Source organism: Aotus nancymaae, unplaced genomic scaffold (genome assembly GCF_030222135.1).
Source record: "Aotus nancymaae isolate 86718 unplaced genomic scaffold, 86718_ANA_hifiasm-v0.15.2.pri h1tg000010l, whole genome shotgun sequence".
Taxonomy (NCBI): Eukaryota; Metazoa; Chordata; class Mammalia; order Primates; family Aotidae; genus Aotus; species Aotus nancymaae.
Window position 1 is genome coordinate 38,499,766 of NW_026988421.1, and position 24,242 is coordinate 38,524,007.

Here is a 24,242-nt window from a genome sequence, read left to right on the forward strand (position 1 = left end):
ATTGAGGACAGTGATTTTACCCACAGAGTTCTCTTCTTCAACAGGACAGAAACTAGCCTAGATCATCAATGGCTATTTAGCACATCCCCAGCTTAGGGAACAGGTGAAGTAACACCATGACAATTACCTCTCATTTTACTAATGCAGTATTCTTAACTTGTGGTCCTTAGACATCTCTTTGACTTCATTCTCTACCACTCTGCCGTGTACCCATCCCAGTATAGAAGGCTGTACTGCCCTTCTGTGTGTTTCTTGAATGTTCCATGTTTAAGGCATTTAAACTTGTTCCTTCTGCCTGGAATGCTCTCCCCTTTGGAGATCCTCAGCCCTCATTCAAAACTGATAATAAGTAGGAAAAAAAGTCTGCACATGTGGATTTTCTGGGGAAGTAGTCTCAGTCCGTAGTAACAATACTCTCTGACAACTGAGTAAGAGAATCCAAACAATACTACCCAGTTAAACATAATGTCAACAGAATGTTTCTATAAAGCAAGCAGACACAGATTAAAGCCACACAGCACTACTGTTTTAAGTGAATAAGCAGAAAAAAATTACTACCTCTTCTCATTAGTTTCCACTGCATCCCTGGATCTCTGTTTTGCAAATAACTTCGCCATTCTTTTAGCTTTGTTCTTCTGTCTATTGCTCATTCCTGCTCGAAACTCTGAGTCAATCAATTCAGCTGCCTGAAGAGTCTAAAAGAATAAAAGAATGATGACTTGGGACTTTTGAAATTAAAATACATACCTATAGTCTCAGCCTCAGAAGAAGACCAAGTCTATAAATTTCAATATATATATGTTGATCACATTCTTTTTTGACAGCCTCACGCTCTACTGTTGTATGACCATACCATAATTTCAGTCTTTTCCTCCTTCTTCTCTATTATTCCAACTCCCAATGGATACACCTAAGCTTCTTAACTTTTTTATGCTACATTATAAGGCACAAATGTATTATCCTAACCCACAGAGAAGGCTTTGAAGAGGTAAGACTTCAAAATAAAAATAATATCACCAAAAAGTTATGAGAATAAATGTCAACAAAAGAAACTGATCATCGCCATCTGCTGAAATAAATTATTATAGTCTTAAGTGATTGGTCCAGCATGGTACAGTCCAACTTAGCCCATATGCCCCTTTCCTCTTAACTACTTACTGCCAACTCTTTTTGCTCTTTTCCATTCTCACAAAACACTATAAAGCCTGTGTATTAGATTTTTAAGCTCAAGCCTAAAAACCCCTTCTGTGCCTAAGTATAAGATTCAACTGAAATCTATACTTCTGCAACCAGTTAAGGTCACTGGTGTGGATGTTCTACTGCAGTCTTGATCAAGAACCACTGGACATATACAAGGCAATGCAGCTATAATGACCTATGGCAATAATAAACCTTACGCAACTTACCCCAAAGGTCCACGATATATAAACCTGGATTTTGCAAACCTCAAGTTGGTATTGCCTATCCCTCACCCAGTTAATCTGATATGTATAGACCATTTTCTCTAATACACCTGCCAATTCATTTTCTTACACCATGTCCAATTACCCATACTGTGATCATGTGATTGCATTTTTATTCTGCTTTATTTTATTCTATTTTCCTCTTCATCTTCTAGTTACATCTTACGCTTTCCTTTCTATCCCATTTCCTTCTGTTTGTTTCAGGGTATTGCTATATTTCGGCCTCTTCATAATCTCTCTTTTTCCTTTTCTAGTATCTGCCTTTTTCCCCCTTTATTCTGCACAACTTATTCATCATCACACATGCACCCAACCCTAAAAAATACACTTTACAAATTCTAATGGTTTAAAGTACCACTTGTATAAAGGCAAACAGAACCTTTCTCCACTGAAGCAAAGGAAATGGCCAAGAGAATGACAAGACAGGAAATTCATAACTGCAAAGCAGGAATTTTTAATGCAGCCCACAGACCCCTAAAACAATACTAGGGGTTAGGTAAAAGAGTACTGAACTCCTTGAGATGTAGTATCTCATTATATGTGCATTTTTCTGAAGAGAGGGCCACAGCTTTTAGTAGAGCTTCAAAAGAGTGTGGCATACAAAAATGTTAAGAAGCACAGATGTATCCACTGGGAACTGGAATAGAGGAGGAGGAAGAAATGAGTGAAACTACGGTATAGCCGCAAAACAAAACGGCATGAAGCTGTCCAAAAAGAATATGATCAATCTGAATATTTTGATATATTAAGCTGTATGAAGTGAGAAAAGGCAAATATGGCTTAAAAAGAATATGTATACATATATGTATATACACACATATACACACACACACACACACACACGCACTTGTACATATACAGAAGTTTCAGAAATGATGCACAAGTAACTTAAAAAGGGTTGCCTATGGGGCATGGAAATGTGTGTCCTATTGGCAAAAAACTTCCTTTTACTCCATATCGTATACCCCTTTTTTGTTGTTCACAAGTCTTGTCATATTTCTCACTTAAAAAAAAAAGAACAGATCATAACACTAAAGACTTCTACTATCATAACTGACTATGATAGCCCTTACCATCTCTCACTCTCCCCAAAAGATTACTTTTCCCTACATCAAAGAACAAAACAAAAAAAGAGCAATTGGAGCAACTAGAATCTTTCAATACCAGTAACTCCTAAAAGGTCTACTACAACAGTCCAGTGTCTGGGAGGAGGGTTGAACTTGCCTCTATAGAATCTGTTATCAGAAATCCGGTTTAAAAAGACGTTAAATTATGGTGGCACTAAGTGGCAACAAGCAGAGCTAAGTATAACATTTTCTTAAACTATAATTACATAAGCAAAATGAAGCAAACCCTTTGTGTTATTACTTGCAATCAAATAACCAAACGTTTTACCTACAGGTTGTTTGTTTACAAGGGCTGCTGAAGTGGGGGTATAATCCAAATCTTCATCATTGAAAAGTTCTTCAGTACTCATTCCAATTGCTTCTCCCATATTAAGGCCAAGTTTCTTCTGTAATAATTTTCGTTGGCGTGCTATCCTCTCTTTAGGATCCACTTCGCCTTTCAACAGAAAAGAAATACATTTTCTCCAAATCAGTTAAGAAGTTTTTTTTTTCTTCTGAGACAGAGTTACATTCTTGTTGCCCAGGCTGGAGTGCAATGGCGTGATCTTGGCTCACTGCAACCTCTGCCTCCCAGGTTCAAGTGATTCTCCTGCCTCAGCCTCCCGAGTAGTTGGGATTACAGGCATTTGTTACCATGCCTGGCTAATTTTTTGTATTTTTAGTAGAGACGGGGTTTCACTATGTTGGCTAGACTGGTCTCGAACTCCCAACCTCAGGTGAATCCACCCCTCCTGGCCTCCCAAAGTGCTGGGATTACAGGCGTGAGCCACTGTGCCTGGCCAAGAAGTTTTCTAGTATGTGCACATCAGACTCCATCAAAATAAAAAAATACACTATTAAAACACCCTTCTGCCAATAAAACAAACCATATTCATGATAATCTTTGAACATCTCATAAACTCTGTTACCTAATCACATTGGAAAACAGTGTTCTTTCTAGTTAACAAAACATTCTGGAAGTTTTCACTGAGATTGCCCTGTCCCCCAACTGTCAATTACTAAATATATATAAAACAATAAGATTCAGGTTCATTCCTAGGCCAGGGGCAGTGACTCACACCTGTAATTCCAGCACTTTGGGTGGCCGAGGTGGGAGGATCACTTGAGTCCAGGAGTTTGAGACCAGCCTGGGCAATGTATGGAGACTCCCCATCTCTATAAAAAATAATTAGCAGGGCATGATGGTGCACGCCTGTAGTCCCAGATACTTGGGAGGCTTGCTTCAGTCCAGGAGGTCAAGGCTGCAGTCAGTTGTGATCAAAACACTGCACTCCAGCCTGGGAAACAAACAGAGTGACACCCTGTCCTTTAAAAAAAAAAAAAAAGAATTCATCACTATGGAAACAAATCAATTTCCTTTTACAGCTACACCTTGGAAGTCCTATGAAAGCTCTAACTGGGCTTAAAAAAACACCTAGATTTTGTTCAACAGTAAAAAGAGCTCAACAAACAAATGCTTATTCCAAGGATAGCCTTTATGTATTCTGAGCTGATATAGCCCTAATATCCCAAATAATAAAGATAAGAGAATAAAAGTAGAAAGGTTTTTAAATGTCTCAAGTAAAACCCTCAATCGTTCAGTGCAAAACAGATAAAACAGGACATACCAAAGGGCATTTAAAAATAAAAATTTGGCCTTAAAACAGCTAAGCTGTAAAAGACAGTTATACCTTACTGAAAAAAATTTGACATTTTAAAAATAACAATCTGCTTCTGATAATGGCTAAGTTAGTTCCTACTGGACTAACCCTCTGCACATAACAAACTCTGGCCAAAACAGAAAAAACAAACTACCTAAACGCACCAGGAAAAAAAAAGGCATTGCTTAGGTGAGTTGTCAGTACTTAAAAAGATGGAAATGGCAATGAAAAGCAGCTATATATAGATATACAAAAGTTTCTTCTTTTTGTAGCTTTTAGCCTGAAGATACAGCTAGTTCATGAAATGTGAGGTGGTTAAAATTTGAATTAAAAACTTAGTCTTCTTTTTTTTACCCACCCCCAAAGGACAAGGTCTCTCACTCCAATACCCAGACTGGAGTGCAGCAGGCACAATCATAGCTCACTGCAGCCTCAAACTCCTGCACTTAAGTGATCCTGCTGCTTCAGCCTCCTGAATAGCTAGGATTATAGGTACGCGTCACCATTCCTGGCTAATTCTTTTTTTAATTTTTAATTTTAGAGATGCGGCTTACTATGTTTGCCCAGTCTGGTTTTGAACTCCTGGCCTCAAGCAGTCCTCCTGCCTTGGCCTACCAAAGTGCTGAGATTACAGGCATGAGCTACTGCACCTGGCCAAAACCCACAGTCTTTCTGGCTTGAAGAATGAGGAGAGAGTTAGGGGCCATTACAACCCCAGGAAGGTAGAAAGGGAAAACCCCAAAAAGAGAATACCAGAGAAAAGGCGGCCAAAATTCTCTGTAAACTCAGCCCAAATCTCTGGTTGACCCCTGAACTATGCATGCACAGCTCCAAACAATACAGCTAAAGCTAAAATCTAAAAGGCTAAAATTGGGCTGGGCACGGTGGCTCACGCCTGTAATCCCAGCACTTTGGGAGGCCGAGGCGGGTGGATCACGAGGTCAAGAGATCGAGACCATCCTGGTCAACATGGTGAAACCCCGTCTCTACTAAAAATACAAAAAATTAGCTGGGCATGGTGGTGCGTGCCTGTAATCCCAGCTACTCAGGAGGCTGAGGCAGGAGAATTGCCTGAACCCAGGAGGCGGAGATTGCAGTGAGCTGAGATCGCGCCATTGCACTCCAGCCTGGGTAACAAAGAGCGAAACTCCATCTCAAATAAATAAATAAATAAATAAATAAATAAATAAATAAATAAATAAAATAAAAGGCTAAAATTGAGATTTGAGCTATTGCCCACAGCAAAAAACAATGAGTTTGCAATTTTGAGTTCCACCAAATTAAGTATCTACTAAAACAAGCAAGAAAAAACAAGCAAACAATCTTTAGAAGAATCTAACAGAATCTAATCTGCACTGCGTAACATTCATAATGTGCAGAATAAATGACAAAATTAAACAAAAGCAAAGAAAAGAAAATGCAATACATTTTCAAAAGAAAGACAATTAATGGAGACCAACTCTGAGATGACTCAGATGTTAGAATTAGAAGGTTTTAGGGTTTTTGTTTGTCTGTTTTTTGAGACAGGGTCTTGCTCTGCTGGTCAGGCCTACTGGAGCCTTGTCCTCCCAGATTCAAGCAATTCTCTCACCTCAGCCTCCTGAGTAGCTCGGATCATAGGCATGTGCCATCACACACAGCTAATTTTTTAATTTTTTTGTGGAGGTGGGGGTCTCTCTAGATTGCCCAAGCTGGTCTCAAACTCCCGGGCTCAAGAGATCTTCCTTTCCCCCTCGGCCTCCCAAAGTGCTCGGATTACAGGCCTGAGCTATTGCACCCAGCCAGAATGCAAGATTCGTAAGCAACTAATATAACAATGCTCAATGTAAAAGAAGATACTGTCACAATGAATGAAAGATAGGATTTCTTAGTAGAGAAACAGAAACTGTAAAAAAGAACCAGGGTGGGCACAGTGGCTCACATCTATAATCCCAACAGTTTGGGAGGCTGCAGGAGGAGGATCATTTCAGCCCAGGAGTTCAAGACCAGCTTGGGCAACATGGCAAAATCCTACCCATACAAAAAATTAAAAAAAAAAAAAAAAAGAATTATAAACTTTAAAAGGGTGAATTAAATAATGTGCAAAATATGCCAATACAATTTTTTTTTTATTTTTTATTTTTAAAAGAAGTTCTGGGCCAAGCGTAGTGGCTCACACCTGTAATCTCAGCACTTTGGGAAGCCAAGGTGGGAGGATCGCTTGAGGCCAGAAATTTGGGACCAGTCTGGATAACACAGCAAGACCCTCATCTCCACAGAAAAAAACTTAAAAAAAAATTTTTAATTAAAAAATTGAAAAAACATTAAATTTTCTTAAATGAAAAAGTTTAATTTTAAATTAAAATTTAATTTAATTTAATTTAAATTTAATCGTGGCACATGCCCATGGTCCTAGCAAGATGGGAGGATTGCTTGAGCCCAGGAGTTCAATGCTGCAGTGAGCTATGACATTAGCACTGAACTCCAGCCTGGACAACAGAGATCCGGTCTATTAAAAAATAAATAAATAATAAATAGTTCTAAAACTGAAAATATCTGAAAAAAAAATTTTAAACCACTGGATAGACTTAACAGCTTAATGGAAGATAATAGGACAAAGTCCAAGTGAACTTAAAGAAATACAAAGTGCCCAATCTAAAGAACAAAGAGAAGAAAATATATAAAGAAACAAAAGCCCAAATATGAAATTAAAAAAAAATTCCATTTATGATAGCAACTTGTATTCTGTAAACTATAAAATATAGTGAAAAAATTTAAAAACTAAATAAATGAAAATGTTCATGCATCGTAAAAGTAGATATTGTTCATATACTAATATTTTCCAAATACATATAAAGATTCGACACAATTGCTATTAAAATCCCAGCTGGCTTTTTTCGCAAACATTGTCAGACTGGTCCTAAAATTTATATGGAAATGCAAGAGATTCAGAATAACCAAAAAAATCTTGCAGAAACAAATTTGGAGGCTCATGTCTTGATTTCAAAACTTACTACGATGCAACAATTAAGTCAGTGTGGTACTTGTGTAAAAACAGACGTCAACAGAATAGAATTTAAGAGTCCTGAAATAAACCTATGTGTCAATGGTCAACTGATTTTTGACAAGGGTTCCAGAGCAATTCAATGGGAAAGAGAACAGTATTTTCTACAAATAGTGTTGAGACAACAGGATAGCCACATGTAAAAGTGTGAAGTTGGACCCTTAACCTCAAAACATATACAAAAAATAACAAAATCAATAAAAGAACTAAAAACTAAAGCTATAAAAGTCTCAGAAGAAAACAGAGGTAAATGAATGATCTTGAATTTGGCAAGTTTCTTACATGTAATACCAAAAGCTTGAGAAACAAACAAAAAATACATAAATTGGACTTCATCAAAATTAAAAACTTTCATGCTTCAAAGGATACCACAGAGGAAATGAAAAGACAATCTATAGAGCAGTAGAAAATATGTGTAAATCAGGCCAGGTGCAGTGGCTCATGCCTGTAATCCCAGCACTTTGGGAAGCCAAGGCTAGTGGATCACCAGAGGTCAGGAGTTCGAGACCAGCCTAGCCAACATGGTGAAATCCCATCTCTACTAAAAATAAAAAAATTAGCCAGGTGTGGTGGTGGGCACCTGTAATCCCAGCTACTGTGGGAAGGAGCTGAGGCAGGAGAATTGCTTGAACTTGGGAGGTGGAGGTTGGAGTAACCAGAGATCGCACCACTGCATTCCAGCCTGGGTGATGGAGACTCTGTCTCAAAAAAAAAAATAAATAAAATGTGTAAATCATATATCTGGTAAGAAGCTTGATTTGCAAGCATATACTCCTTTTTTTTTTTTTTGAGACGGATTCTTGCTCTTCTTTCCCAGGCTGGAGTCCAATGGTGTTATCCGACTCACACAACCTCTGCCTCCAGGGTTCAAGCAGTTCTCCTGCCTCAGCCTCCCGAGTAGCTGGGTTACAGGCATGCGCCACCACACCCAGCTAAGTTTTGGATTTTTAGTAGAGATGGGGTTTCTCCATGTTGGTCAGGCTGGTTTTGAACTCCCGACCTCAGGTGATCCACCCACCTCAGCCTCCCAAAGTGCTAGGATTACAGGCATGAGCCACTGTGCCCAGGCAAGAGCATATACTCTTAGAACTCATAACAAAAGGGCAAATAACCCAATGAAAAATGTGAAAGTTATATGAATTGACATTTATCTAAAGACATACAAATGGTCAATAAATACATGAAATGATGTTCAACATCACTAGACATCAGGGAAATGTAAATCAAAAATTCCACTCATAGGTATCCACCTGGGAGAAATGAAAACATATGTCCACACAAAAACTTGTACATGAATTTTTATAGCAGTATTTTTCAAAACAGATAAAAGGTAAAAAACAACTCAAATGTCCATCAACTGATGAAAGATTTAAAAACTGGTTTTCATACAATGGAATATTATTTGGCTATAAAATGAAATACTACCACATCATGTCCATTAGGATGACAACTATCAAAAAATAGAAAATAACAAGAATTGGCAAGAAATTGGAACCCTTGTGTGCTGTTGGTGGGAATGTAAAATGATGAGGCTGTTAGGGAAAACTAATGGTAGTTCCTCAAAAAATTAAAAATAGAATGACCATCTGATCCAGCAATTTACTTCTGAGTATATAACCCAAAGAACTGAAAGCAGTAACTCAAATAGATATTTGTACATCCATGTTCACAGCAGCATTATTCACAATAGTTAAATGTGGAATAAGCCTGTGTCCACTGATGGATGAATGGATAAACAAAATTTATATACATATAATGGAATATTATTCAGCCTTAAAAAGGAAGGAAATTCTGTCCTATACTTCAACACAGATGAACCTTGAGGACATCATGTTAAGTGAAATAAGCCAGTCACAAGAAGATAAACACTATAGGACTCACTTACATGAGGCATCTAGAGTAGTCAAATTCATGGAGACAGAAAGAATGGTGGTTGCCAGGGATTGGGGAAAGGGGGAAATAGGGATTTGACATTTAATGGGTATAGTTTCAGTTTTGCATGATGAAGACTTCTGGAGACTGGCTGCACAAAAATGTGACTGCACTTAAAAATGGTTAAGATGGTAAATCTTATGTATATTTTACCACAATTTTAAAAACCTGATACATCCTATAACAGTAATAAAATTTAGAAAAGAAAAAAAAGTACTGATATATGCTATCACATAGATGGACCTTGAAAATCTTCTCTCAGGTAAAAGAAGCCAGTCATAAAAGACCACATATTGTATGATTCCATTTAACAGTCACATGTCATTTAATGAGGAGTACATTCCAAGAAATGTGTCATTCAGTGATTTTGTGGTTGTGTCAACATCACAGAGTGTACTTAAACCTAGATTGTAGAGTCTACTACACAGCTACATTGTATGGTACAGTCTGTTGCTCCTAGGCTACAAACCTGTATAGCATGTTATTAAATACTGTTGGCAACTGTAACACAATTGTAAATATTCATATATCTAAACATAGAAAAGGTACAGTAAAAATATGGTAATATAATTTTGTGGGATCACCATTGTATATATATAGTTTGTTGACTGAAATGCTGTTATGTGGTATGTGACCAAATATAAAATGTTGAGAGTAAGCAAATAGAAAGAGACCAAAAGTAGACTCGTGGTTGCTGGAGAAGGGAAGGAAGTAGGAGGATAAAAGGGTAATAAGCTAAGGATATGGGGTTTCTTCTTAAAGGGATGAAAATGTTCTAAAATTGACTGTGGTGATAGTTACACATATCTGTGAATATATTAAAAACCATTGAATTGTACACTTTAAATGATGAATTATATAATGTATAAATTATATCTCAATAAAGCTGTTTGAAAATTTTTTTAAAGATTGGTCTACCCAAGAGGGAAAAACACTAGGCATCCAAAAGACTGCTTGATCACAACCCCAATACACTTACACAGAGCCTAAAATTGGTCCTCTGATTCCAGGGGAAGTCCTATTTAGGAAAATAATCTACACTACCAGCTGCAAAGAAAGGAAACCCAGACCAGTATGTATACTAATCATATTTAGTATCATTAACATATATGAGGAGACAAACACAGATCAACAGACATTTAAAGAAAACCTAGGCCGGGTGTGGTGACTCATGCCTACAATCTCAGCACTGTGGGAGGCTGAGGCAGGTAGATCGCAAGGTCAAGAGATCAAGACCATCCTGGCCAACATGGTGAAACCCCGTTTCTGCTAAAAATACAAAAATTAGCCAGGCGTAGTGGCAGGAACCTGTAATCCCAGCTACTCAGGAGACTGAGGCAGAAGAATTGCTTGAACCTTGGAGGCGGAGGTTGCAATGAGCTGAGATCGCCACTGCTTTCCAGCCTGGGCAACAGAGACTCGCCTCAAAAAAAAGAAAGAAAAAAGAAAAGAAAACCTAACTACAGGGTTTAAATAAGCACTGTTTAGCAAACTGTGACTTGGCACTAAAAAATTGAGTTCCTAAGGCACTGCAGTTCCCAATCCTGGTTACATATCAGAATCACCTATAAGACTTTTCTTTTTTTGAGACAGAGTTTCACTCTTGTCACCCAGGCTGGAGTGCAATGGCGTGACCTTGGCTCACTGCAACCTCTGCCTCCCAAGTTCAAGCCATTCTCCTGCCTCAGCCTCCCACGTAGCTAGGATTACGTAGCTGGGATTACAGGCACCCGCCACCATGCCAGCTAATTTTCATATTTTTAGTAGAGACAGGGTTTCACCATGTTGGCCTGACCTCAGGTGATCCACCAACCTTGGCCTCCCAAAGTGCTGGGATTACAGGAGTTGAGCCACCACACCTGGCCAGACTTTTATTTTAAATACAATTATCTAAACTTCTTCATAGATCTATGAAATCAGAATATGGCAAAACTCAAACATACATACATACATACGTATATATATATATATATATATTTATTTTAAGTGGCATGAATAATACTGTCTTTTACTCTAGATAAGAGCCAATGATCTCTGATAATGTACATGAGTACACTAGTAAACTTAGTAAACTTACTGTTTAGTGATATAAATGCAAAGTTTTTGAAGAGTTTTACCTCCATTTTGAGAAAATGCTTTTCCAAAACTTAAGCAAATGATCCTCTTAATTCTCTGCAAAAATAATTAACCTAGACATTTTAATAGAAACCATACTAAACAAGATGAAATGGGTATTTGACATTTTTTTATGATTAAAAAAGTGAGTGTATTATTAACTAGATAAGGCTCTGAATGATTATTAATTTAGCAACAGAACAGAGTGTTGTTCTGTTTTGTTTTTTGGTCAAAAAGGCAACTTATTTACTTACAAAAATCCATTAAAAAATCAAGGTTTTTTCCCTCACTTCAGGCCATTATCTTGAATGGCCAAAAAACTTATTTTATATTCAGATAGATTCTGTAAGTTTAAAAATATTGGGATAATACCTATTCAAGTCTTATTTTTCACTCTTAGTTTTTGCTTTCGACACCAGCATGAGTAAACCCAATAATATCAGAAACATGTAATAAAAACAAAACAATCTCTCAAATTTCCAGAATTGTGAAAATATTACCAAAATCTGAACTAATCCCGATTTTATAATATATAAAACTGGGACTCTTGGGTAATACTTTATAATTTCTGTACTACATAATAAAATTATTGCTGAAATATTAGTATGTATCAACTAATGATGCACATATTCACTTAAAGGAAGAAAAATACTCATACTGTAGCTTTAAACCAAATACTGTTGGTTACTTTCTCCACTCATAGCATCCCCCGCCACCTGCAAACTTCAGTTAATTTATATTTCATGACACATTAGTTTATGTGTGACTAATGAACAGCATACCAAGTGACAAATTAGTTTAATAAAATAAAGTTTAGACTTTCTTCTACATAACCACTACATACCTGATTTTTCATCCTGGACTTCAAATTCGGCACCAGCAGATCCCAGGAGTGATGCACCATGTTGTAACAATCTACATATATCAAATCTGTCAAAATTCAATCGATCTGTAGTAGGTGAATCTTCCATAGAACTTTCAGAAGTAGGTTCTACATGAGGTTTAAAAATATTAATTTGACCATATAGCCAAAGTGTGGAATGAAGAAAATAGCATGTCATTTCTTGGGTTGCATGGGTTACACACACACAAACACACACACACACACACACACATATATATATATTTAAGAGGCAAAGTCTTGCTCTGTTGCCCAGGCTGGAAGGCAGTGGCATAATCACAGCTCACTGAATCCTAGAACTCTTGGGATCAAGGAATCCTTCTGTCTCAGCCTCCAGAGTAGCTAGGACTACAACCACATCTAACTGAGTGTTTATTTATTTTTGTAGAGACAAGGGTTTCACCATCTTGCCCCAGGCTGGTCTCAAACTCCTGGGCTCAAGCAATCCTCCTGCCTCAACTTCCCAAAGTGCGGGAATTTACAGGCTTGAGCCATTGTACCTGGATAGTAATATTTTGAGAAAAGTAAAAGTGGAAGAAGTAGAAAAGCTACTGTGGATTTATTTATAATCAGTTCTCAGTTATCTGTGAATAAGTTGGTGGTTCCTCTTCTACAAACCATCAGAATGTTAGTGAGTGTATGTGTAACTGTGTCCAACCACAAAAGCAAAATGTTATTTATATAAAGAAATGCATTCCCAAGTTAAAATGTGTATGTTAAATATCATGCTGTCTTCATTTACTGTTAGAGTTTAAAAATACCAAGGTAACAGCATGAGTTTATTACAGTGCTAAGTTAGAAGAGAAAAACATTCACAGAATGTATTCATGAATAAGGCTAATAAGAATCATCCCTCCCCACACCTGAGGAACAGGCTAGGCCACCACAAAGCGACTATGCATTGAACAGGACTCAGTTCCCATACTCTGGGCAAATAAGAATCTCTTGGTAAATTACCAAAATCATATATCCATCTGAGGTCTAAAAAAATCTATAAAATGATCTGTATTCTTTCGTCAAAAAGCTATACAGTTATAAATGTTAAAATATATTTACTCACTGACTTAATTATTTGTTTAGCTGGCACCTGCATGTAATTCATCTGTAAACTAAAGTATAACTACTTAACTTAAAAGGAATTTCTATTTGTATTTTAAGTTTTCTAGTGATGACAAGCAAACTCATTTACTAAAAATTTTAAAGCTAGCTAAAAATTTAATGCTACTTAAAAAAAAACTAAGTTTTTTAAAAATGGAACTAAGTTATAACATCTTTACATACCAAAGTGGGGATAATGAGCTGAAAAGGAAAGGCTCTTTTCTAAAACAACTTATAACTTCTCTAGTCATACATTTCATTTAATGAGAGAAGACAAATTAACAAAATAACTCAAAATAACAGGTATCAGCAATATAAAGCAAAAGTTTTAGGCAAGCTAAAACTTATGATAAAAGTGATATTACTAAAGTGAGCTGAGGCTGGGCACAGTGGTTCATGCCTGTAATCCCAGCACTTCGGGAGGCCAAGGTAAGCAGATTGCCAGGAATTTGAAACCAGTCTGGCCAACAAAGTGAAACCCTGTCTCTGCTAAAAATACAAAAATTAGCTGGGTGTGGTGATGTGTACCTGTAATCCCAGCTACTTGGGAGGCTGAGGCACGAGAATTGCTCGAACCCAGGGGGCAGAGGCTGCAGTGAGCCAAGATTGCGCCACTGCACTCCAGCCTGGGTGACACGGCAAGACTCTGTCTCAAAAAATAAAATAAAGTCAGTTAAAAAGGGATCTAGTTGTACCATTAAATTTTGATTTAATTAAAATGTGCAACTTTCCAGCTTTTCAAAAGCATATAATTTGTAATTACAGGCAATCAGAACACATTTTTTCCACTACAAGAAATCTTAAAGAAGGGCACATAAAGAACAAGACTTACCGCTCCAAATATCCATATATAATTGTGCTTAAATTTAGAAAATAACTACTTTATACTATTCTCCCAGCAACAAGAAAAAATAGACTTTCAAATATTTACATTGTACTGATTTAACTTCTTTTTTCAGAATGTCAATGATTTGAAGGGAAGTAACAGCCCTTGTAAATCAAGCACACTGTAGAATTTGTAATTTAAAATATATATGAAAACATTTAGTATATCAAGTAGTTTTTTTTTTAAAGTATGGTGAAATCACTGTATTCAGTATCATTTCTGACAAAGCTGTACCTAAATGCATGGAGATTAGGACTTTAAAACGGAAATTATTAAAATATAAAATGTATATTATAATTACTTCTACAGTTAGGTTTTTACTTAAAACTACTTTCTCCACTTAAAAGCACCTTGTCTGGTTCTTGGCACTGGATTCCACTCAGGTATATTTTTCACTATAGCTTCAACAGCTTGTCCTGCTGCGATCCGGGTATCCCAGTTTGCACTCCTTAAATATATCAACACCTTAAAAATTATGAAATAGAAGTTACGTATACAGAAATACTGTTTGCTCAAGGTAGCCAGAACAGAGGAATACAAATTTACTTGTTATTAATGTATAATTTAGCAGCCATACAAATATATATATATAAAACCTTAGAATTATTAAATACATTTACAAGATTCTATCATTCACAGAAAAATCACTACCATCTTAAAAAGAGGATTCAAGAAACTTGTGGCCAGGCGCAGTGGCTCATGCCTATAATCCCAGCATTTTGAGAGGCTGAGATGGGCAGATCACCTGAGGTCAGGAGTTCAAGACCAGCCTGGCCAACACGGTGAAACTCCATCTCTACAAATAATACAAAATTAGCTGGGCATGGTGGCGCGCACCTAGCTGCTCAGGAGACCAAGGCAGGAGAATCACCTGAACCCAGGAGGCAGAGGTTGCAGTGAGCCAAGATTGCGCCACTGCACTCCAACCTGGGCAACAAGAGCAAAACTCAGTCTCAAAAAAAAAAAAGAGAGAAACTTGTAATAAAAGAATGTTTAAGTACATTTTAAAAATAACATAGCCATTTAACATACTAAAAAGCAAAGTACATATTATTCATTAGGTCCCATTACTTAATACGAAGAATTGAAAGTTACAAAAACTCAAGTTCAGTATGGTTCTAAGATATAAGATCATTTCAGTTGGTAAATAGTGTCATGTTTAATGCCAAAAAAAAAAAAGATATAAGATCAATACACAAAATCAATTGTATCTTCACACCTTAATCTGAAAATGAAATTAAGAAAACCATCCCATTTACAGTAGCATCAGAATGTAGAAAATACTTAAGAATAAATTCAACAGAAGCAGTGCATGACTTGTACAATTAAAGCTACAACACTAAAAATATCGTTGAAGCAATTAAAGATCTAAATAAATAGACACCTTGTGTTCATGGATTCAAACACTTAAGATTGTTACAACAGTAATATACTCTAAATTAATCCAGCAATTCAACACAATTCCTATCAAAATCCCAGCTGGGTTTTTTTGTTTTTTTTTTGCAGAAATGAACAAACTGATCCTAAAATGTATATGGAAATGCAAAGGACTAAGAATTACCAAAACAATCTTGAAAAAAATAAATTTAGTAGACTCACGCTTCTTTTTATTTTTTAGAAACAGGGTCTCTATGGTACCCAGGCTGAAATGCAGTGTCTTAATCACAGGTGCAATCATAGCACACTGCAGCCTCAAACTCCTGGCCACAGCAATTCTGACTCAGTCTCTTGAGTCGCTGTACCTACAGGCATGTGCTACCACACTTGGCAATATACACTTCTTGACTTTAAAACTTTCTACAAAGCAACAATAATATAGACAGTGTGGTACTGGCAAAATGACAGACATAAAAATCAGTGGAAGAGAATTAAGAGTTCATAAATAACCTATGTGTCTATGGTCAACTGATTTTCAACAAAGGTGTTGACAATTCAATAGAGAAGTAATAGTCTTTTCAACAAATGGTGGTGGCATAACTGGAAAGTCACATGTAAAATAATGATGTTGAACATTTACCTCACAACATATACAAAAAGTAGCTAAAAAATTGACAACAGAACCCATAAATAGGAGCTAAAACTATAAAACCCTTAAATGAGAACTTAGGGATAAATCTTTGTCATCTTGGATTAGGGAATGGTTTCTTAGATATGACACCAAAAGCAGAAGTGATGTTCAAGAAAGTAAAAAGCTCATAGAAGAGTATATTTCCAAATCATATACCTAATTCCTAATCATATACCTTCGTATAGTTTGGATACCTTGTATATGAAGAACTATCCTATACGAAGACCTTTTACAACTCATAATAAAACGACAAATAACCCAATTTTTAAATGGGCAAGGGATCTGAGCAGATATTTCTCCAAAGAAGACATACAAATGTATTGCTTCTCTGCTTTTTGGCTAAGATCAAGATATACAAATGAAAAATAAATACATATGCCTCATCATCAGTCATCAGGGAACTGCAAATCCAAACCCCTTCACATCCAGTAGGATGGCTACAATCAAAAAGTCAGTGAAGAAGTACTGACAAGGATGTGGAGAAATCTGAGTTCTCATACACTACCGTTAAAAATGTAAATGGTGGAACCATTTTGGAAAATAGTTTGGCAGGTCCTCATACAGTTACCACATGGTATAGTAATTCTACTCCCAGGTATATATATACTCTGGAGAATGAAAACAAACATCTAAAATTTTGTACACAAATTTTCATAGCAGCATGTTTCATAATACAGTAACCAAAAAGTGAAAACAATCCAGATATTCATCAACTGAAAAATGAGTAAGATGTACCCATGTATATCCACACAATCGAATATTATTTGGCAATAGAAATGAATATACATGCTACAATATAAAAACATTATTTTGAGCAAAAGAAACCAATTAATTGCAATAGATTACACATTCATTTTACATAAAATGTTCAGGCAAGGCAAATCTTCCTACAAAGTTAGTTTAGTGGTTGTCGAGGATCTGGGCATAAGTGAAGGAGTAATGAAGAGTGACTGCTGGTAGGTATAAGGTTTCTTTTTGTGGTGATGTTTTAAAATTAGAGTATGGTGATGGCTGCTGTACACAATGGTAATATACTAAATACCACTAAATTGAAACTTATGGTATATAAATTATATTTCAATAAAGCTGTTTAAGAAACAAAACCAAAGGGCAACAGAAAAACACTGAGAGCAGAAAAAAGAGGAAAGAAGGTGAGACGGTGCTAAAGACAAACTTTGCCTCTTTGGTAATGATTTGATGATGGTAGCCAATATGCTGAGGTCTGAGTTAAGAAGACCAGAACTCACTTGGAAGGCTGGAAAACTTTTCTCAGTTCAGCACAGATTGGGCCTGTTCATTGTTTCCAGTTTCAGGTCATTCAGTCCTCCATTTCTTCCCTTGGGCTGAGGAGAAGAAATGTGTTGCCTCTCTCTGTCTCCACCTTACACACAAATACTGCCTAATATGCATCCTTCTTCATTCTAAGAATGTGGAGACTGTAGGTATCAAATCACTGTCTCTTCATCTACATTCTAGTTAGAAAGTTCTGATAATATTTAAGCAGGAATTATGTTGGAAAGAGAGTCATTGTCAGTCCTTGGGATAGCAACCACACAGTACAGATCCGTGTATGTTGAGAAAGGGCTTAAAACTCCCATTCATACACATCAGAGATGGACAGATGGGAATGAAAGAAGGGGGTCAGACTGAAAGGAGAGCGATATCCTGGGGCTCCCAATATCTGGGCAATCATATTGCTCCTCTACCATATCCTCTATTTACCTCCCCAACTCCCTTCCTCCTACACAAAGCACTCCTGCTTTACTTTGCATGTCAGGAAATTAAATGTGTAGAATTTATCACTTACTACCATATACACACACTTTAATAAGCACACAGAGTTCAGTAAAAATACAGCAATTGCTTAAGGGAAGAAAATGGACTAGAATTATGAAAACACTGATCCACCAAAGTAGAAGCCTCCATTTTCAAACAGCTGATAACTAATAAGACTCTAGCTTCTCGTGTATTTCAATCATTGCCCATGAGTACTCATCCATTTGAAGACTACTAACTATGATATAATTATTAGCCATTAAGAACAAGTTAGACCACTAACAAACCAGATTAACAACTTAGTTCATTACCAAATTGGGACAGATTTAAATTTGTGCCACAGGCAAAAGGATCTATACTCAAATCCCTTAAACTACTAAACTTGAATAAATAAATTTTAAAAAGTTTAAGCCTTGTGACCAGGAAAAAAAAAGGGGGGGCAAAAATGTTTAATAAATAAGATGATGTTTACCTTTATTTTTGTGTTCCTACCCACAGATAAGTCTCTACAATTGTATTATGCTAAAAGAAAAAAAAAAGTTCTTACTTTAGACAGGAGATTATTTAGTTCATGGGGATGAAGCTTCACCACTTCTCCGAGTTGCTGTGCAGCAGCTTTTCTTGTAACAGGAGTAGTGCCAGTATCCAGTAAAATAAAAAGGCGATCGAGCCTAAAATAACAAAAATACAATGGTTATTCTGAAATGTTTTTCCTCATATGTATAAGTTTGAGTCAATAAATGTATTGAGCAGAAGCTATGAATGAAGACCCATACTAACATGGATGGGCCGGAAGGACATTATGTTAAGTGAAATAAGCCAGGCACAGAAAGATAAATACTGCATATTCTCATTCATATATGGAAGCTAAAAAGTTGATCTCATAGAAGTCAAGAGCAGAACAGTGGTTACTAGCAGCTGGGAAGGGTAGGAGGAGGCAGGGAAGATAGGGAAAGGCTAGTTAACCTATTTACAGCTAAATGGAAGGAACAAGTTCTAGTGTTCTGTGGCACTGTAGGGTGACTAGAGTTAACAACAATTTACTGTATATTTTCAAATGGTTAGAAGAGAGGCATTTTGAATGTTCCCAACACAAAGAAATGATAAATGTTTGAGGTGAATAATATGCTAATTACCTTGATTTGATCATTACATTGTATATGTGTATGAAAATATCACACTGCCCCCCATAATAATGTACAATTATGTGTCAACTAAAATAATACTTTTTTTAAAATTGCGAAAATAAAAAGTGACTTATGCTAGGACTACAAGAGATACCTAATCTCTACTCTTGCTATTGGGGTTGAGGGGAGCAGGTAAGGTAAGTACAGTAAGATATGTGGCAGAAAAAAAGAATAAAGTGCTCTGAGGATTGTGAAAGAAAAAAGCAAGTATTATATCCCCAACTATGTAATACTGAAAAGATTTCATGAAATAAATGGTATATGAGATGGATCTTAGTGGTAGAAAAGGATTTTAACACTGGTGGAGATTAGGTGGTGAAAGGGTAAGGAGAAGAAATATCAGGAAGAAGGAAAACAAGAACACAACAATAAGAGAAGGGAAACTATATTTACAGAAATGAATAACACAGCTTGGTTGTAATTCAGGGTACACTTAAGTGAAGAGTGGCAGATACAGCTACAGAAGTAGCTAGAACCCTATTGTGGAGACCTTTGAATGTACTTGCAACCATGAAGGTCTTGGGTCAAGAAAGTAATGGAACTGGAGCTATGCTTTAGGAAGATTAATCTGGCAGCAGTGTGATACATGAAATAAAATGAAAGGAAACTCAGCTGGGTGTGGTGGCTCACACCTGTAATCCCAGCACTTTGGGAGGATCACTGAAGGTCAAGAATTTGAAACCAGCCTGGCCAACATGGTGAAAACCTGTCTCCACTAAAAACCACCCAGGTGTGGCGGCATCCACCTGTAGTCCCAGCTACTAGGGAGGCTGAGGCAGGAGAACTGCTTCTGAACCTGGGAAGCAGAGGTTGTAGTGACCTGAGATTGCACCACTGCGCTCCAGTTTGGGTGACAGAGTGAGGCTCTGTCTTAAAAATCAATCAATCAATCAATCAAAATAGATTAAAGTCTTAAATCTAAGAACTCAAACTATGAAGCTAGTGACACAAAGAGTAATAAAACAGTTAATTTCTAAAGACATGCCAAAATTAATTTACTTCATACATATACATACACTGTGCACAGACATATGCCATTTTTTGACACATTTCTCTTTCCTCATTCAAGGCTATCTGAACACTTGCCTTTACCCATTCCTTCACTAGTTTCTGCTATAGGATTGGTGAAGAGTGAATCAGACAGATAGTAGGACCAAAGAAAGGAAAAAAAAAAGGAAAAAAATGGTTTCTTGACCAGCTTTTGTCTTGATACCATCCCCCTTCTATCCTCCTTCAATTATCCTTTCTCCAATATCTCAAATCAGTGTTACTAATCCATTCCCTTCTTCCAATATGCAGAGCTCTCTCTCTACCGAAAAAAGCAACTGCTTGATCTCCATTCTCTAGAACATTTTCTTTTTATTGCCAAGCATCTTGAACAAGTGTTTACAATAACGTTTCCTCATCAAACACAATTTAATCCACATAAATCAAGGTTTCATCTTTTTATACTGAAATATAATACCAGAGGGTTACCAGTGAATTTTTAGGCTCCAAATCCAATAGTTTTATTATAAGGCCAATTTTTCTTGACTCTTCTTTGACATCTGCGACCAGCTAGCACCCCATTCTTATAATACCTTCCTTCCTAAGTTGCACATTATATTACCCTGTTCTCCAAACTTCTTTCCTTAGTCCTCCTATTCTTATTACTCTTAATATTAATATTGGGAGAATATGGATTTTCAATCATTGGCTGCACAACTCTCATCAGTTTCTCCCTGAGGAAACTGAATACTGTTATTTGTTTACATTATATCCAGAACAAATATTCCCCGAATCTAGGCCATCTGAGAGTGCCAATGCCACACTCCCAGTGGCCTTGTCATCCTGTTGCCAGATTAACTTCCTAAAGCACCCTCCCCTCTTACTAAATCACTACCTGACTCTAAAACTTCCAATGGCTCACACTTACCTACCAGATAGTAATCCAAAACAAAACGTATCTCCCAAATGTGGATACTTTTGGTTTCCACAATTTTGCCTATACTGTTTCCTCCACTCAGAATGTCTCTCTCACCCCTCCAAGCTAGGGTTACAGTGGCTCACTCCTCCTTGAGGGGGTGGTTTCCTGGCCAGTTTCTGCCAGATCCCCAGACTGGTTACCAACTGGGGTTGTGGTGGGTACATACTCTGCCTCACTGCAACAGCAGGCAGGTGTGCAGATATAATGGCCCCAGGTGTGCAACTGGGAAATGTCGGGGGAAGGAACAGCTGAGAATATGGGTATATCATCTGGAATTTAACCAGATGCACTGTTAGAGGTGAGCTTTGGGTATGCCTGAGCTTGCTTCTCTGTAAGAGAATAAAATGTGCTACAGCAAACAAACAAAATATTTTCTCTTTGTTCAACTTTTCAGCTAGCTCCCATCCATCAAGATTCAGCTGAAGTCCTTCATCTTCTTGAAACCATTTCAAACTACTATGCAATAGAAATTACTTCCTTTTATGAAACCCACATGAATTCTCATCTTGAACAACCACTTTTTATTATACTTTTTGTGGCATCTCTTACATTAATTTGTCACATCATGTCTAATTTTCTTCATTAGGCTTCATCTCCTTCAATCATTCTTCTTGTCTAGCACTACACTTTGCACAGTATACAAATATTTGTTATGTCGTTGATATTTACCGTAACTAAAACTATAGTTAAGCAAAAGTTCAAGTTTCTTGGGGGCAAGTTTAAGAACCAATTTTAAGGAAAGAAAAAATGTTATATTACCTTTGTTTTCCCTGCTTCCTTTGAGAAACATCCTTAATCTGGGATAGCAGTATTACATAAAAAACAAGTTGGTATGGTAATGTTTCAGTAAGTGAAAAGATCAGCACAGCAGTACTTCAGCATTCTGAAGAAGGCAGTTATGCCTGTCCCAAATAGCAAGCTGAAAAATGCCATGCAGTAGGCACTGTATTCCTTCAATAATTTCCATTCTGCCTCAACTTTCCTTTGGTCCCATTACCCAGTTTCATTTAGAACTCCTGCCCAAAGACTCCTCTCTAACCTAATGCTAATCCTGTCCCACAGCCACACAGTCCCTCTTGCCTCTCCTTTTTGCAGAGCCTTTTATCGCCATGTAATGTCACCTCTGCTCTCCCACCAGCCAAATGCCCTGAGAGTAGCAGATCAGCTCATTCTCTCATTCATTCCAAGCCTGTTTATCCTCACTTCTTCCACCTTGGATGGTAACCAAAATTGCCTCCCTGAATAGACGAATGGAGATACAAAAATGCTTCTTTGGTTCTCTTGACTTAAAGCCCCTTTCATAGTTCTCCATTCCTCTCTCCAGGACAGCAGATTGGATATCACACAAAAGGAAGAACAAACAGATGAGCAGACAAGGATGTGACAAGGGGGCAGTCTGACCTGTTACCTCAGGGTAGCCAGCTATGAGGCAAGAAAAAATGACATTCTTCATTCTCTGATGGACAGACAGACAGATGGAGGAGACAAAGGTAACAGATGTCAAGTTGCAAGTAAGGTACAAGACTATAGAATAATAAGTAAATCATAAGAAAATTATATTTTACAATACCCACTGGTTATAAATGTATTGAGAATAAGAAGTCTGGTCCATTTTCAATCTGGATGTCAATTCCGAGAAACCACTAAACAAGACATGATTCATGTAACCTGTGATTTCAGGCAACTTGTCTAAACAGTGCCTAGAAAAAGGAAAAAGTGCATGGAAGTTTGTAGAGGTTATGCTTGCAGTTGCAATCTAACCCCTCTCCTCTCCAGATGTCTGCATTATGTTAATTCGTAACAGTAAAGCCACAAAAATAGAAAGAAATGTCATGCATTTTGAACAATAAAACATGTCCTAGATTACTACTTCACAGTTAATAAACAAATACTTGCTGCATTTCCACTCTAAAACATCTGGGGATGGAGAAAACCTCACTGGTATTTTTAAAATAAATTTAACCTCTCTGATAAATTGGGGAAGGTCAACTGACAGAATACATCACAAAGATGGTTCTGTGGCCTTAACTAAAAAAGCATGATCAGTCAAGAATATTCATTTTGTTATTTTTTTTAATATGTAGCAAAAGTACAGTAAAATTTTAAATATAGATGATTTGAATTTTTACTTTTTTGTGTTAGTTAGAAAATAAGAGAATAATGGCCATAACTTAGTACAGTGCACAGTGTGTACTCTCTACTAAGTCTCACATATTATAATTAAGGAATAAAGTATGGTCAAAGAAACAACTTCCAACAAATTCCCTAGATTAGCATTTTTAAACATATACTTTCTAGGTCATGTTGTGGGTAATTTGAAATTATGTTAATGTTACGTTCTTTTAAACATAAAGATATCACACAGAACACTAAGAATCAATATGAAGATGTGAAACCACACCAAAGCCAGGTGTAAGGGCAGGTGCACGCTAGATAAGTTAACTCACTCTACACCAGATCATAAACTCCATGAGAATGGAGACTACACTTTTTTTCTCAGCTATACCTCTAGCACCTATAACATAGAAAGCAGTCAGTAAATACTGGTTAAATGAATGAAGAATGGTAAAAATGTTCAACCAAGCTATGCTATTTCCTTCGAGACATTTTTTTCTACTCTCCATCGCTGATCGAACAACCTATAGCCTCTTGCATGACTTTATCTTAATGACAAAACATACTAATCTAGGTTCTTTAGCAGAGAAGTAAGTATGTGTGGTTTTATTATGTTTTAATATGTAAACTACATAATACATTCTAAAGTGTATTTTTAAATGGTTAAAATAGTCTATTTTTTGTTATGTGTGTGTGTCACCACAATTTAAAAAATTTTTTTTAAAAATACTTCAAACAAGTAATTTGAGAAATAAACCAAAGAAATGGGGAGGAATTTACCATAAGGATTGAAATGGAAAAGCTCTGATAATGCCTCTTCTACTTGTTTCTGGTTTCTTTAGCTCTAAATTTTTTAAAGTATGAGATAATTGATAAATTATAATTTACAATAGTCCCTTCTATCATCTTATAATGGATTGAAATT

At 36.7% G+C, this 24,242-nt stretch overlaps 1 protein-coding gene across 2 annotated transcripts in view; it reads right to left on the minus strand.

Annotated features, from left to right (window-relative positions):
- BTAF1 (B-TFIID TATA-box binding protein associated factor 1) overlaps positions 1–24,242 on the minus strand; it is a 100,977-nt gene that overhangs the window by 71,011 nt on the left and 5,724 nt on the right. Inside the window, exons 2-6 of one of the 2 annotated variants that reach the window (XM_012454768.2) lie at positions 18,597–18,720; positions 14,556–14,670; positions 12,165–12,311; positions 2,863–3,026; positions 559–695 (exon numbers count right to left, since the gene is read on the minus strand). In XM_012454768.2, the coding sequence (XP_012310191.1) occupies positions 559–695; positions 2,863–3,026; positions 12,165–12,311; positions 14,556–14,670; positions 18,597–18,720 (687 nt within the window). Of the gene's footprint in view, positions 1–558; positions 696–2,862; positions 3,027–12,164; positions 12,312–14,555; positions 14,671–17,520; positions 17,615–18,596; positions 18,721–24,242 lie in introns of those variants that run through there. The other variant, XM_012454769.3, reaches the window with a different exon arrangement.